Source organism: Betta splendens, chromosome 4, assembly GCF_900634795.4.
Source record: "Betta splendens chromosome 4, fBetSpl5.4, whole genome shotgun sequence".
Taxonomy (NCBI): domain Eukaryota; kingdom Metazoa; phylum Chordata; class Actinopteri; order Anabantiformes; family Osphronemidae; genus Betta; species Betta splendens.
The window spans coordinates 20,399,596-20,416,346 of NC_040884.2; the positions used below are offsets into that span (position 1 = coordinate 20,399,596).

At 48.7% G+C, this 16,751-nt stretch overlaps 1 protein-coding gene across 1 annotated transcript; it reads left to right on the forward strand.

Annotated features, from left to right (window-relative positions):
* The first annotated feature begins 9,735 nt into the window (after positions 1–9,735).
* Positions 9,736–16,254, forward strand: LOC114853808 (dermatan-sulfate epimerase-like protein). Its single transcript, XM_029147610.3, has one exon. The coding sequence runs from the start codon at positions 10,788–10,790 to the stop codon at positions 14,415–14,417; it is 3,630 nt and encodes a 1,209-aa protein (XP_029003443.1). The 5' UTR covers positions 9,736–10,787; the 3' UTR covers positions 14,418–16,254.
* Positions 16,255–16,751: the final 497 nt, after the last annotated feature.

Sequence of the window (16,751 nt, forward strand, 5' to 3'; positions counted from 1 at the left end):
GCCGATCCGTCTCGGTCCCGGCGACTCCTCCGCGCTTTCCTGGACAGCGGAGCATGGCTGTGTTGACACGTGCCATTCGCTCCGCCGCGTTCCCGGCCCCGATGGGAGGGAAACGCGTCGGCCCCCACTTTGGGAGGCCGTGCATTTATGAGGCCATAAAAAGCGCATATCTGTCACGGCCCCCGAGGCGCAGCACTTATATCTGACAGCGCGCTCGCACCTTTTGGAATTAAATGTTTTTCAGATTGTCACTCACAACATCTCGGGATTTAATTCCATTTAAAAGGATATTGCATCTGAGTAATGAGGGGTCTAAGTGACACCGTAGAAGTTTCAAATCGCTTTCAAATTAATTGCCTTGGAAAAGCTATTACGTTAGCTAAATGGAAGTGCTCTGATCGAAGGAAATACGAGCGCCTCTGAAACGAACGTCTTTCCAGCCCTTTGCACCGAGGAGCTTTTGTGATGCATACAGTACAGCGCCAGTCAAATGGTGCTATGATGCTACCAGCTGTGCACAATCCTGCAGTATTTGAAATCAATAGTGTGAGGTTAAGAGAGCGAGCCACGGAATAACACAGAGAGAAATGGGTTTCCTGGTGTTTTGGAAACATTAGCATCGGCGATCATTTTGATTCACTGGGGGCTGTGTGGTCCCTAATAGTTAATAGCTCATCCCAGATGGAATTTGACCCGCCGCCCCCCAGCACACACGCATTTAAAATACCCTCCTTTGAAGTGATAAAGCTCCAGGTCTCTGCGGTGGATTTATCTGTTTCTAGTGATTGATCGGAAGTAATTTTTTGCCCCAAGAAAACCAGGGGAAATGTGATAGATAGCTCATCCCCTCTATCTCCCTGATGGTGATATTAGTCCTGATTAAGATAAATGGGCCTTCCCTGCCTAACCATGCAAATGCTCACTGTGGCACCATTTGTCCTGGAATGAGAGACTGCAGAAACAAGAGAAGCGTGCGTGAGCCTTGGCTGGAAGTCGGAGGAGTTACACCGGCTTGAGACCGATGCCGTCATAACAGAAGCATGCAGATCGTCTTAATGTATTGGCGGTCATGCTCGTGGGACATCTGACTCGGTAATGGGGGATTTGAGGCAGAACAGGAAGGCACTTAGAGCGCTTTCATCCCCACGTGTAGCAGCGACCCGTTGGCCAGCTATACAGTGAAGAGGGGCGTTTAGTGGGCTCTCCCCCAGGCCGTGCTAAGCTGCTCTAATTGATGTTGATTAATCAAATCAGCCGTAGGACGAGCGCATCAAACAGGAGGTGTGACCTCTGCGCTACCGAGCAGCCTAATGAGTTCCCAACGACAGCAGGCGCAAACCGCTGGCTCTCACGTCCGCTTGCTCTTTTCTTGCTTGGTTTGTTTTTAATAAAATTCTTCATGGTTTTTGTAGATTAGGGTGTTTGGTGCCTTGAAATAACTTGTGTTGAGAATTAAAAGTAAGAATGTGAAAGTTTTACTCTTTTTGCACTGAAACACATCCCTTAAATTTGATATACTCCTACTGCAAAATGCAGAGGACATGACCTAAGTGTCCTCAATCGCGGCTGCAGCTTTCATGATATGGAAATGTGCACAGCCTGGCTGCACACTGTATATTTTCAAATTTGCTCCTTCGCTCAGCTACTCGAACCTTCTCCCGTCCGCGGCGCGCTGAGGCCGGCTCAGTTGGACGAGCACTTTGACACGCGATACTAGTTTCCCTGCTGAGTGGTGCAGAATTGAAGCTGCCAATCACAAAGCAGGAGCCTGAAGCTAATCAATCCGAGCAGCCCGTGATGTGATTTTTTTTCCCCACATCCTTTCGGTTGCTTGGATTCACTCACCTCCTGCCGTCTGTATAAATCACAGAGCCATTATAACACATGTAAATGACTCGAGAAGGCTCTGTTTAAAAGGCTGTCTCACTGCTGCGGCCAAATTTACATGAAAATGATAAGTGAATGATAAGTAGGGGTTGTTATTAACCTAACAGCAGCAGGTTGTATGGCAGAATGTTTGTTTGCGAGAGGATGTATAATTATATTGCTGAGCTTTCTTTTCCCACAGACCCATTTATATCTAAATAAGTGTTTATTACAGCAGAAAGATGGAAGTGTGATATGAGCTAAATTATTCCTAATATTGATAATATTGGTATATTGATGCTATGTGAGTCTTAATAATTGTCTCACAATGTGAAGCTTAATATGTTACCTTTCTTTATTGACTTTATATTTCACCTAATTCACTAATATGCTAAATATGACGCTATAATGAGCAGCTGCTTAGCTTAGCATTGTTCCTTTGGCTTAAAGTCACAATGAAATGAAACAATCTGCTTTAGCGGTGCAGTTTATTTGACTGGGTTCTTGGTCTTTGAGGCCATTATCACCATTATTTCCTCTTTGAGTCTGCAGATGCCCCCACACCATCAAAAATACTGAAAACCTGGATCCTGGCTCCAAATTATTACATCCACTGCAATTAGTGTCGGCTGTAAGTTACTGCAGGTGCTGGAAAAAAAGTCATTCATTGTAATTAGATGCTTTGATGTTTAACCTTAAACGTAGACTAAAATAAACTTTTATTAAATGGTTGGTGTAATACGGTTAAATTGATTTGGTGGCATCATGAAACTGAATTAAGTCCTGCCCTCAAAAGTCATATGTCTCTGTCAAAGGGATGTTCCCTGTGAGGGGAAAGTTTCCGTGTTTTTGAAAGGAACTTCAGAATTAATTAAAAATCACATCAGGAGATGTCAGGGGATTTACTTCAAGGCCCAGGAAAGCAACCCTTTTTCTGGTGAGGCATCCTTCAGTGAGGACAAGCCTGTGTTCATAATTCCATTTTTCATCAAAGTGTGTTTTAATCTCAGCATTCTCTGTGCGGTGCAGGCACATCTTAACGGGGAATCCACTGTCCTTATCATTTATTTTATTCCCTACTGGTCTTTCCTGAGCAATTTTAAACTTGAAAAATTGCACATCTCCTCCAACAAATTGCAAAACAAGACTGCTTACTGTGCATAATTACTTTTCAAATGCTCATATTTCATGATTTGGCGGCTGAGGCGTCTGCTGTAACTTCGTTTAAAGCAGGGCCACCATTTAAAGGAGTGAATCCCGGCAGCCCCGCGCTGCCTTTGGGTTGAGCTTGCAGCCTAAACAAAGCTGGGAGCATGCGCTCAGAGGTGCTGGGCAGCGTTCAGCCACTGGTCACTGCCTTTGAAGTGAGCGCTGCGTCTTCAGGCCAGGTCTCCAAGCTCCGTTCTGTGGCTGCCAGGCAGGAAATGAGGCAGTCTGGCAATAAGGACGAGCTGAAGAGCTCAGAGGACGCACAAAGCAGGTCACTGTCTTTTAGACATTTCCTAGAGTTTATCAGTGCAAACTGCGCCCTGTGATCGTATTGTGACATTACTGTATCTAGGCCACGACCGACCGGACTGTGGAGGAAGTCACAACAACAACTATTACAACACTCGGCCTCCAGTGTGGCCACAGGACACAGTAAGTGACCCGCGGCCACAGCTGTAGTGTTTATTAGCGGTGACAGAGCTAAAATGACGTTTGGCGGATACTGCGTAGCTTCGCTTGATTCAGTGCGCTTGCATGCGAACGCAGCAGAGGCGCTTGGAAATATCGATGGCTTTGCACATGCCTGGTCATAAAAGCCTATTGATTTTGCCCGAGAGGAGAAGCTGAGGGATCGCCGAATTCATTACGCTTCCTCCTGAGGGGGGCTCCGGTGTGCACCAAATGTCACCGCCATCCATCCACAACTTGTTGAGACATTTCACTCAAAACCTGCACAAGTTGCAGCCGGGGGAGAAGTCGGGGGCGTCGCCATCGGCACGTGTCACCTGAGGACGGCTGCACAAAACACCCTGACATGTGGAGCGGCCGTCAGTGTCCCAGGCTCCTGGCGGAAGCAGGTGGGCCGGGCTTTTCTGGGGACGCCCGTAAAACACGGGTTGTGATGTAAAAGCCGTTGGAGCATAACAATCCATTTTCACTATAATGTTCTGGAGGGGAAGATTATTTGTAAAGCGATGAATTTGCCCTCGCAGGCCTCCGCTCACAGTTCCTCAGCTGTTAGAGGGGCGCGGGAAATCAATGAGACATTTTGCCGTGAACTGCACATGAACTTGAACCCCGGGTGTTTATGGATTTTAATTAGGGCCAAACAGTCTCATGAATTTATGTAGAGCGAGGATGCGAACACGCCGCTCTGTGTACATCACAGATGGAGCTGGGGGTCAGAACCGGGCCGGTGGTTCCGTTGAAGGGGTCTGCGCTCTCCTGCCAAAGCGCGGCGTGATGCGGATGAGGCCCCGTCATCCCTGCACCGCGTCTCCTCCTGCAGCCGCTTTCCACAGACGCTGCAGTTTCCCGCCGGATGCTGCCGTGATTGACAATAGAAGCTCATCTGCTATTCCCCCGCTCCGCTGCGACGCGTCAGCCGCCGAGGCTGACGAGATGTAGAGCCCAAACTACGAGCGGCAACTTTGCCCATTTGAATAATGCACCTAGGAGAACTCTGATTCTCTCCCAGACTCTTTGATGTGTTTGCTGTGAAGAGATGACTCCTGACAGCGTCAGATTAAACCCCAGCCTCCCAGAAAGTAGCACGAAACATCACCACCGCTGTAATCGCAGCCCGCAAAGAGCCCGACCACAACACTGGCAGTAAATGATGTATCGGTCACAGTGGGATGTTTAATTTGGCACCCTCGCAGAAACTCACATGTCACTCTTTGCAATTGGAATTAGCTTTGAGGGCTGTTTATTTGCTTCTGTACAGCGTCAGCGTGTCGCGTTACACGAAACCAATATCTGCATGACTGTACTGTATCAGCGAGAGGAGACGGAACAGGAGCAGAATCAATCGAGGCGCCGCGATGGCAGCGGTGACGGGGACCTTGGGCTGCACGGGCGCCCGCTTCACGCTGTTCTTTTAAATAGATTTTACAAACTTCATCTCTTTTCCTGCCACATCTCACGCGAGCGTGGCTTTTTTACAATTCAAATGATCCTTTTGGGACGCCGGAATTAGCATCTTGAAATATTCATGGGACTTCACAACTTGTGGGCCATTGTACGCGGTCCCGGCGCCGAACAGGTAAATGTATCAGCTCCGACCGAGCCTGTTAATTTTTCACGGGCACCTCGGAGCAGGAGGTTCAGCATCAGTGGATCTTCACACATCGAGCTCAGCAGCAGCTTCAATGAAATTGAGTTATGTAACTTTTTAAAGTTGAAGTCTGGAAAGTTTTAAACCTGAAGAAAAATGTTAGTTCGCGACAACTCGTGCTGTTAAGGAGCTAATTGCCTTGTGCTCTGTTTGTATTGTTGACTTTTTGTACATTCTGTCCTGTGCACAGCCTCAATCTGTTTGAACTGTTTGCCCTGTTTAGGTTCAGTGTTTTTAACATTTCTATTTATTCTCATGATCCTGTTAATTAGAGGAAAAGGTTCCCGGGGTCACGTGTGCAGCCGACCGTCACCTCTCGACTGTTGAGACCATGTTCTGGTCCTTTCCTCTTTGTAACTTTTCTCATGACACGAAATAAATGAGTGCAAATAATGTGTTTGCGTTCTGCTCCTGCATTTATTGATGCTAGATTTTTAACTTGTCTTGTCCACAGGTCAGTAAATCAGTTGCATTTGGTTGAGGACATGAATTAATGAACTTAAATCTATAACATCTCTGAAATGTGTTGTTGTGTTAAAATCTTTTTATAAACAGGGATGTTGTGGTGTGTTTACTGTCGTATTCAGGGATTCTAGATATTCATGTCAGTAGACTTAAAAATAAAACCTCATTAGGTCATCAGTTTTATTTTGCACTGAAAAGCCACAAAGGACCTGGGAACAAGCTGGGATCACCGTTAGGCCCGATTCTCTCAGTCAACAAACATTAGGCTCCCGACACACAACTCTGCATTTGCATCCGTCTGATTTCCTCAGCGACTAGTCAGTGTCTGCCGCCGCTGTTGTTCGAGACGACGGGAGAAATGCAAATGTCAAAAGTGACGTGCGAGCGGCGCTGACAGAAGCGAAGTGCGAGTCGAGGCGGCGCAGGAACGAAACGGCGCCGGCGACAACAGATGTCAGGCCGCATTAAGCAGCAGGTATTAAGGACGTCAGGCGCAGGCAAACACCAGCGAGAGGTAACACAGAGGAGTCATTAACAACCACATACAAATGGAGGGAGCGCAGTGTAAACAAGCGGATGACGAGCACCACGACTCGGTTCTGGCTCACGCACCAACCTCGACTCACGCTCTGACTGCGAACGCTGCTTCTCTTAGGGCTCAATGACTTTCCTGCTTATTTTGATCCGAGGCTGGAGGCCACACGCATCCACAACCTTGGAAAGTGATCATCCTCAAGTGCGATCAGCAGCACAAATACTTCTCAATGAGGCACTCCAGGCAAATTGTATTTCCTGTTCTCGGCGAGACGACGCGCTGCAGCGGCGGAGGGAGTAATTCTGAAGGCGCCCAGGGACCGGTGGAGCTGCGGCTTGTTTGGAGGCAGTCTGTGATTGACACGCGGCCTCATAGAGACACCGAAACCATCTGAAACCCGAGCGGCGGGAGCCAATTTTCCCACCAGTCTGTAGCCACAGCACCGGATGCCGGACACGGTCATGCTGAGCAACCTGAGACGTGTGGTGGAAATCGAAATTCTCTGCGGGTGGAGGAATGAGGGGGGGGGGGGGTCTTTCATGCGCCTGCTTCGCACCTTCCTTTTTTCGCAGCATGGCGTGTTTTTAATAAGAGCGCTGGCTGCCGGCGCACGCCTCTGCTTTCGGTTTGCACGGCTGGAGGTTTGCGAAGCTTTAAACAGCTGGAGGGACGCGGGGGGACTGGCTGCCACCTGTCACTCAGCGCCGCGTTCGGGGCCCATGTTTTTTTTTGGGAATGTACAGTTTCTTCAGTAATCTGACGATCAGCAGCTCCGGGACCGCGTGCTCGACCCAGGGCCCGAGCGGCTGTGGGTGAGAGTGACCCAGCTGCGGTTCATTCAATCATTCCACCACACAGAGGCTTCCTCTAATTAGGACGCTCGTTGAAACTCTCGGACGGGGGAGGAACTGACGGGCGGCGCTGTGACGATTTGAAGCTCCTCCAGTTTGTTTTGGAGCTGAACTTCAAAGGGCGGCGGCTGCGCGCGGCTCTCGCTCAGGACCCGTCGACGGGAGCTGTTTTCCAGCGAGCGCGGGACATAACGCGAGGGGAGGCGACTAAATGGAGATCAAATTAGTCAAAAGTACTCTGCTGAGAAACGTGGAGGGCGAACAGATGGACAATTAATGGAAGCGAAAGTTTGGGTAATGCATACAGCAGAGGGGTGCACGCTGCAAAAAATGTTGCACTTGGATTCAGATTTTGTCTCATAACCAGGCTGAAGACTCTCTATCAAGTTATTCACCTGCTTACAACACATAACATGATAAACAGGCATTAGGCAGCTGCTGTAACGTACGGAGGGTCTTCCTGCTTCCTGAAGATGGAATACAACAATTTCCAGCTAATATCTGTCTACTGTGTTTTTTTTAAGATTCACAAGCCTCCTCCAAGTACAATATTTTCAGGATCACAACGGCCGACTGAGAAAGCGACAAAACCAATGAATGAGGAGCAGCCAGATGCATTTAGAGCTGGTAGGCCACAGAAATAGCTTCCTCCAGACAAGGAGATGCAGAGTGGAGGAAGCGAAAAGGAAGATGTGATGCACTCGCCAAGGAAAACACACATGTTAGAAGTTGGGGGAAGAGCATTCGGTGGCTTGTTGTGCCGCGGCGTCGCTTAAGAAGTCGGAAGCTTAAGCGTTTCCAATATAAGAAGCTCTGATTGCTGAGTGAACAGCAAAGAGACAAAAACACAAGCAAATAAAGATGATGAGGGGAGAAAACAGGTTCACTGCTATGGTGCAGCACAAAGACAGTGTTCAGAACAAAAGATGTGCAGCGAAGTAAAACCCAAACCACCGCACGCAGACATGTGCACGACAAAATACAGCAAATGCATCGCACTGAAATGATGCTTTCAGGGCCACAGAAAAACACGGTGGTACTGTGTTCAGAATCAAACACTAATGCAGCCATGTTTGTTGGATTACCAATGGTGATGCTGCCAGAGTATCAATGCAAAGAAGATGTATGCATATTTGTATGTATCCTGAATATAGCCTGAAACCACAGCACAAATAGTAGTGCAACGTTTTGAGGTATCGCCTAGTGGCCGTTGGTGGTACTGCACTACAATATTTGCTGTGGCCTCAGATTGCGATTATGATTTAAACGACATGGTGAAGTTTTACAGGCCTTGTTGTTTTCCACTGACCTTTTTACAAACTACAGAGACACAAAGGTTCAATTTTACACTAATTTATGAGCCAGCAAAATGGTTTGTTCCATATTGGCACACATGGGTACCTTGTACTCTTCTATGGAGACATTTAACGCGTGGGTCCTTGTGCCCTCTCCGTGAACGATGTGTTTGTCCTATGCTGTGTGTGTTTCCTGCAGCAGTGCTGATAAGGCCGACTGTGCGCCTGTTGCTTTCTGTGGGGAGAGAGGGAAGAGGCCTCATGCACCAGTGGTCCCCGTGGGACCGCACGCCGCAGAACACGCTTGTGAGCAAAAGCAATCCATCATTAAATGAGGAAGCCGCTCAGGAACTTAATACACACAATGAGGTGATCAATGAGTTTGAAAATGTCACGAGTGTCTCAAAGGGGACGCGGTTTTGAGGTTAGTGGAGGATTTTCCTGTCGCTTCACGAAACATGTAGCAAGACATGAAACTACTATAAGAAGCTGAAGATAAAACAGTGTAAAAAACAAGATGTTTATCTTAATGGGGTTTCCCCTTCTACAGTAATTATGATTGTATCAGTAGAGATGAAGGTAAAATCTCAAAAGACGATCATGATGTAATTGAAATGATTGAAGACTGAAAATGTTTACTTTCTCTCCATCGCAGTCCATCTGATGTAAGACTGAAGTCAACTACTCAACTATACACCACGACGGTCAATAGAGCTTCTACTGCTCTCCAATAAGCAGTGCTGGCCTCCCACTACATGCTACATGCAAATTAAACTACAAATTACGTGTTTGAGTGGGATGACTTGTGACTATGCCTTAGTTTGAGCCGAGTCAAGGTCTCATTAGCCTAAGGAACTAACTTACACATGTGTATTTACACTTTGTTTTTGTGTACAAAAACAATGAATAATAAATGAATAATAATAATAATAATTTAATTATTATTAAATAATATTTTTTACAAACTAAAAAATATAATATAAAATATTTCGTCCTTAATCTTTAGAAACAATCAGTCGCTGCCCTAACGACAAAGCCAAAAAGTCAAACGCTTGCTTTAAATAGAAGCAGTTTGACATTTGCTGTCAGCTGCTAACTTGTTATTAGTCTGAGAACGTTTTAAAGAGGAGATCGGTGGAAACCATCTCCCCATTATTATTACTAATTACTTTGCACCTTTCAGCTTTTGTTTCCTTGAATAACCTTTTGACAGATAGGGAAACATTTCTGTGCAAATCACATTATAAACAATCCATAATAATAATAATAATAATAATAATAACAACACAGTGTTTAATGAACACTTGTTAGATTGCATGTCTGCAGCCCAGCCTTTAATGGGGAGAGAGAGGACTTGATATTAGTCAGCCTCCCTGTTAGGGATGTAAATGAATGTGCAGCCTCCACACTCTGTACAGGAGGCGCAGGCTGCGCTGCTGAAGTCACGGCTCCCTCTACAGTTTGTACAGTGGAAATTTTCCACCCGGCGCAGGAAAACAATCACACTGACTGTGTTGGAAGTCGAGAGGACACAACGCAGACGAATCGTGGAGATTACGCACGCATGCAGCCTGACTTCAGAGGTGCGCGCCTCCGACGGCAGGTGACGCATACAAATCGCCGCAGATACAGTTGATCCACATCTGGAATATTCACAATCTGGGACGCTGCTTTGCTGACGATCGGAGGGGGGGAAAACGTAATGTCTAATTCTTTGAATACTTGAGGAGCGACGACAACTTTCCCCCGTTCGGACTTCGCCGCGCTCATCTCGGGAAGATACAGCGTGAACAACTGGATTTAACAATGCGCCCGGACCAGTTTCCCGAGCAGGATTTGCACATTTAAGCCACACGGCAGGTTTGGAGTCTCTGCAGCGAGGAGACCGAGCGATGTGGTCTGCGGAGGCGCGTTGCCTGCCGAGGTGCGTGTCCGTGCATGTTGCAGCACGGTCGGGCTGCGCACGGAGCCTTTGGGTGGCGGTGATTGGACCGGACACAGACTGGGGCTGATTGAGGTTCCTCCTGGAGGAAATGTTTTGGGGAGGAGATCGATATGAGTCGGCGCAAGCGAGGGGGGAGTCGCCAGTCGTCACCAGCACGAATGTTACCGTGAGGACGGACGGAGGGAAACACGGGGAAATAAGTCAACGAGAGAATCTGAATCATTAAGCAGAACATGGAGAAATATCCATCAGACGTTTATGTATTCGTGAGGTAACGTTTTGTTGCCTTTGCAAAGTTACAAATCCATATGGACCGTGTTTGTTCTTGCACTAAAGTTTTTCCGTCTTCTCCACTTTTATGCATGGAACTTTGATATTACATCATAGAGCCTTTTGAAAAACCACAGTTTCTCGCCTGGCAACTTGTGGCTTATAACAGCAACATTTTTTGTAAGAAAGGAAACAATCAGCTTTGGTTTTTGAGACCTCTCACACCTCTGGCAGCATGGCAGCGAAGCGGGTTTGGCTGCTGCTCTCGTGCTTCGCACTGGGGGCTGCCTTCTCTGGGGTCTTCAACGCCACAGACAGAGACACTTCCACAGATGACCTGATGCGGGTCAAGCTCACGCAAGAGCAGAGCAGAGCGGGCCAGCAGTGGAAGCTCCATTCCGCCGATTCCCACCCCAACCTGTACTTTAACCAAGCGGATGTGTTGCACTTGAGGCAAAGGTCCTCCACGACCCACGGCCACATATTTAAAGTCATCCGGGCCGCCGTGCTCACCATGCTGTCTAATGCTCCCTTTTATATGCCCCCTGTGAAACATGAGGAGTTTACAAGCAAGTGGAATGAGATTTATGGGAACAACCTGCCTCCCCTGGCTCTCTACTGCCTGCTGTGCCCGGAGGACTCAGCTGCTCTGCAGTTTCTGATCAAGTTTATGGACAGGATGGCCGAATACCCGGACTGGAAGGTGACCAGCGCCCCCAACGACGAGGTCCCTCTGGCTCACTCTCTCACTGGGTTTGCCACTGCTTACGACTTCATCTACTCTCACCTGGATGAGCACCGGCGGGATGTTTACCTCAAGAAAATCCGCTCTGAGACAGAAGAGCTGTATGAACTTTCCAAGTACCGAGGGTGGGGGAAGCAGTATCTCCAGAATCACCAAACCACCAACATATTAGCCATCCTGACCGGAGCGATAGTGGTGGGGGCGCACGACGACCCGGAGTCCATGATGTGGAAACAAGTGGCAGTGAACTACATGGAGAAAACCATGTTTCTCCTAAATCACATCGTCGACGGGTCTCTGGACGAGGGAGTGGCCTACGGCAGCTACACGGCCAAGTCTATCACACAGTACGTCTTCTTAGCCCAGCGCCACTTCACCATCGACAACATGCAGAACAACTGGCTGCGGGGACACTTCTGGTTCTACTACGCCACTCTGCTGCCCGGCTTCCAGAGGACAGTCGGCATCGCCGACTCCAACTACAACTGGTTCTATGGGCCGGAGAGCCAGCTCGTTTTCCTCGACACGTTCGTGATGAGAAATGGAACAGGCAACTGGCTCGCTCAACAGATTAGAAAGCACCGACCCAAGGACGGCCCCATGGGGCAGTCGTCTGCCCAGCGCTGGGCTACACTTCACACGGAGTACATCTGGTACAGCGCTCAGCTCGCCCCACAGCCGCCGCACGACTTCGGCACGGCCCGGATGCATGTTTTCTCCAACTGGGGCGTGGTTACGTACGGAGCCGGGCTGCCCAACAGCCAGGGCAACACTTTTGTCTCCTTCAAGTCCGGCAGGCTGGGCGGCCGGGCCGTGTACGACATCGTCCACGACAAGCCTTACTCCTGGGTCGATGGCTGGAACAGTTTTAACCCGGGCCACGAGCACCCAGATCAGAACTCGTTCACGTTCGCCCCTAATGGGCAAGTTTTTGTGTCCGAAGCACTTTACGGCCCAAAGTACAGCTATCTTAACAATGTTTTGGTGTTCAGCCCGTCTCCTAGCAGTCAGTGTAACAGTCCATGGGAGGGTCAGCTGGGCGAGTGTGCTAAGTGGCTGCGCTGGACTGATGAAGGGGTGGGCGACGCTAGAGGGGAGGTGATTGCCGCCTCCTCGCACACAGACACCATGTTTGTGAGCGGGGAGGCTGCGTCCGCGTACTCAGCCGCCATGAGGCTAAAGAGCGTGTTCCGAGCCCTGGTTCTGCTCAACTCGCAGACGCTGCTGGTGCTCGACCACGTGGAGAAGTGGGCCGATTCGCCCGTGAGGTCCCTTAGTGCGTTCTTCCACAACCTCGACATCGATTTTAAATACGTCCCTTTCAGATTCATGGACCGATACAACGGTGCCATGATGGACGTGTGGGATGCTCACTATAAAATGTTCTGGTTCGACAGCCAGGGCCACAGCCCCGACACCAGGATACAAGAGGCAGAGCAGGCGGCGGAGTTTAAAAAGAGGTGGACTCAGTATGTTAACGTCACCTTCCCAATGACAGGCACTGTCAGCAGAGTAGCGTACGTGTTACATGGACCACATGTCAAAGTGTCTAACTGTAGGTTTGTTGACAGTAGTAAAAATGGAGTCAGACTTTCTTTGATCATAAATAACACAGAGAAGATTGTGTCTGTTGTGACTAACTATAAAGACATAGGAGCCAGGTCAGCTTATTTAGGATTTGGGGGCCACTGTAAGGTTGAGGATAAATATCAGATCACACGATATGGCCTCGGGGCTCAGCTCATCCCCAAACAGATCAGCGCTGATAATCAGCTGTTTGACTTTGGAGTCACAGTCAATGTGATCGCAGGGGTGGTTCTGTGCGTGGCCATCGGATTCATGACCCTGCAGAGGAAGTTCTACGTGTGCTTCAGCAGGCTGATGCGCTACGCTCTCCTCTCCGTGCTCCTGCTCTGGATCGCCGAGCTGCTGTTCGTGTCCAACAGCTGCGATCAGCTCCTCTGCGGGGTAAAGTGGAAGGGCGCCGGTGCCCAAAGCGAAGCCAACAAACAGATCAAACTGTACGAGCAGCACCGGCTTCCCCTCCCCACCGTAGTCATAACAGCCCTGCCCGGGTCGGGCTCGGAGATACTCAAGCACCTGTTCTACAACAGCTCGGACTTTCTGTACATACGCGTGCCCACCGAACACGTGGACATCCCCGAGACGGAGTTCGAGTTTGACTCGCTGGTCGACGCCTGCGAGTGGTCAAAGCTCGACGCCGTGCAGGGCCGCTTTAAGATAATTCAGGGCTGGCTGTACTCCCTGGTGCACAGCACCAAGTTGCATTTGCAGAACATTCAGCTCAGCGAGGGCGGTAGGGTCAGGCCACTCCAGAGGGCCGGCGGCTCCAGAGACAGGAGTAAAAGGTCGCGGAGGAAGGAGCCGGCCTCTGAGCTGAAGGGTAAACTGAGGGCCAGCCTGGACAGGGATGCGGAGTACGTCAGGGAGATGAGACGCCACGTGCTGGAGTATCCCAACGCCCGCGTGGTGCTCCACATGCGCAGCGGTAGCTGGGCGCTGAAGCTGCCCTTCGTTCAGGAGGTGATGGGACCCTCCCTGAGGACAATCTATTTGGTGAGAGACCCCCGGGCGTGGATTTATCTTATGCTTTACAACAGCAAGCCCAGCCTTTACTCCCTTAAAAACATCCCACAGCACCTGTCTTTGATATTCAAGGAGGACGCTGTCAGGGACAGCTGCCCGGCTGTGGCGCCGGAGTTTAAAATAATCCAGAGACTGCTCTCCCGTTCGGAGAGGAACCCCGTCCTGATACTGGCCCATCTGTGGCTGGCTCACACCACGGCGGCGCTGAGGGTCAGCGACGGCCTCCCCGAGGACTCCTGCCTCCGCGTGAGGTTCGAGGACGTGGTGAACTTCCCGCAGGAAACCGCGGAGAGCATACACGCCTTCGTGGGGGTGCCGATGGCGCCGGCAGCGCTCAACCAGCTCTTATTCACCACCTCAACGAACCTGTACAATCTCATGTATGAAGGGAACATTTCGCCAAGGAACCTGCACACGTGGAGAGAGAATATGCCGCGGAAGGACGTGAGGCTCATAGACGATATATGCGGGGGTGTGATGAAGCGACTGGGCTACGCCAGGTCTGCCAGTTAGCTTCCTGCTGCTGGTCAGCTGATGCTGAGCTGCTTTGTTTACTGGCGCCGTCAACCAGTTCTGTAGAGGCTTTTATTTGCACTGAGCTCAAACTTTGAGGAGGAGGAAAAACTTGATAGCGACTTTGTCTGTGTTCACTTTTGTTTTCTGGAAACTGTTTCAACTTCAGCAACAGATGTTCATGAGGGAGGAATATTTTACATTAAAATAGAAACTCTAGCCGGGTGAAACTATCGACCTTTGCTGTCTCACATACATAAAACGTATAAGGTTCATCCGAGAGCAGGACAGTTTCTCAGTAAGGATTATTCACTGTATGTCTTAGTAAGAGATAAAAAAGAGTTTTTCCTGTTGCTAATCTGTGATGTCAGATCTTTGTGCACAATCCATATCATGTTAATACTGGAATTATTTTCAGGGGGATGAAAAGATATTTACCAGTTTGAGACAGATCCATTATGAAGCCTGTTAATAATAAGACTCATTGACAGTCTGTAGCTTTGTGAAGATTAATCTGTCATGAACTGGTTGAGTTCCGCTTCCCTTTAAAAGTGTTAAAGACTCGCTGCTGTGTGGAGGAAGATGACAGTCGTGCTTTATTTCCCTGACAGTCTTACACAGCAAATGATCCGACTGTATGAGTTATTGAAGTCCGAGCTGCAGGACGTCGCCGTGGTTTTGGTGGCGTGCGTCCTCACAGGAGGCGCCTCCACCGTCTTCACCTGTAAACGTGTTTATTGCTTGAAGAGTTATCCTGTTTTATGCATGTAACCACAGTGATTTAGTGCCGAGCCCGACCTACAAAGACAAACGGCACCCGAACGGCTCCTGTGTTGGGGGAAGGTGAAGCCGAGCCGAGCCGAGCTGGGCCGAGCCGGGACACGGTGGCACTTTTATGGGGACTCTTTTGATTATATGTGACATTCAGCGCAGTAAAGCTAACTTTACTGTATGTACTCGATTAACTTGGAAATATAAACTGTCTGAAGATGCAGTACATAAAGCTTTGAAGATAATATGTCTAGAAAAAAGAAAGTTAGAAGTATTTATGGGTTCCAAAGACAAATATCCCAAAGGATCAGAAATGAATATGATTATTTTAACTCCCTTTGGCATTTACCGAATTAGATCAGAGGGAATTGCTTAACAGGGATCAAACTGGAAAAAAAAACTGTCAGCCTTGATACATTTCTAGTCAAAGCAATTTCCAAAGCATCCCCCTCGCTTACTCATATTCATCTGCGAAATGCCATAACTGAGGCTTTATTGCTGTGTATCTTCACTAGAAACGGCGGGAGGAGAAGCAGCACGTCTGGGTCTCCCGTCGTGGTCACTCACTTGTTCGATGTTGCTTTTTTGGGGGGTCCTTGTTCAGCGGCGAATGAATATTCATTCTAGACCATTTCCACTGTGTGATGTGTTCCCGTTGGCCCGGACGGCACCGCCGATGCCGCCTCGCTGTCACATGCACATGGTGCACGCGATTATTAGCTCTCGCCGTTGCATCTGGAAATAAGCATCCTCGCGCCGCTCGAATCAGGCCTGTTTGTTTTCTTCTCTGTGAACACTGAGAACCCTTGACTGTCTGGAAAGCCCGTTTGATGTTTGTGATCTTTGAATGTGTAGACTTGGCAGACATGCTTTCACTTTGGTGTTGCAATCCTGTTACCAACTCTGTTTTGTATTTGCTCGTGGGGATACGGTTCCTTGCTTCTGTGGCCTTGAATTACAATCATTTCTTTATGGTTTTGTATTTTTTGGGGTTTTCTGTGACTTCTGGAGCAGGAGGTGGAGATGATGTAAAGAAAATAAAAGCGGTTTTGTTCAGATGCACTAATTTATCTCACTTTGTGATTCCAGCCTGCACCATGTGATTATATAACATCAGTCCTCATTAACGGTAGATATTATTATGCTAACATTAAACTGCCGACTATCTGCATCAATTTTAATTTGTACACGCTCTCCTTCAGCGTGGCTGCTGCTAAGTCGCGAGTAGAACGTCTCCTTATGCAGATGCTCGTGTGCTGCTACAATTATGTAGTGGCAAAATCTCCGTTTTATTAGACACGGATGACGGAAGCCTAATTGCTTATATGGGTGACGTGCATGACAAGGAGGAGCCAACAATTAAAAACATGTCAGGAAATTCTTATGTCATGCTCCAGCTGAGACGGGAACATATTAGGAGCAGGCTTTGAAAGAGCACATGCCGCATCTCATGTCTCCGAAGCGTCTGAGTGAGTCAGTCATTTCATTACTCATTTGTTCTTGATCCCTCCTGCAACACTCTAATGCTTGGCAGGGTCTTCTCTGCCTAATCCTTTCATGCGG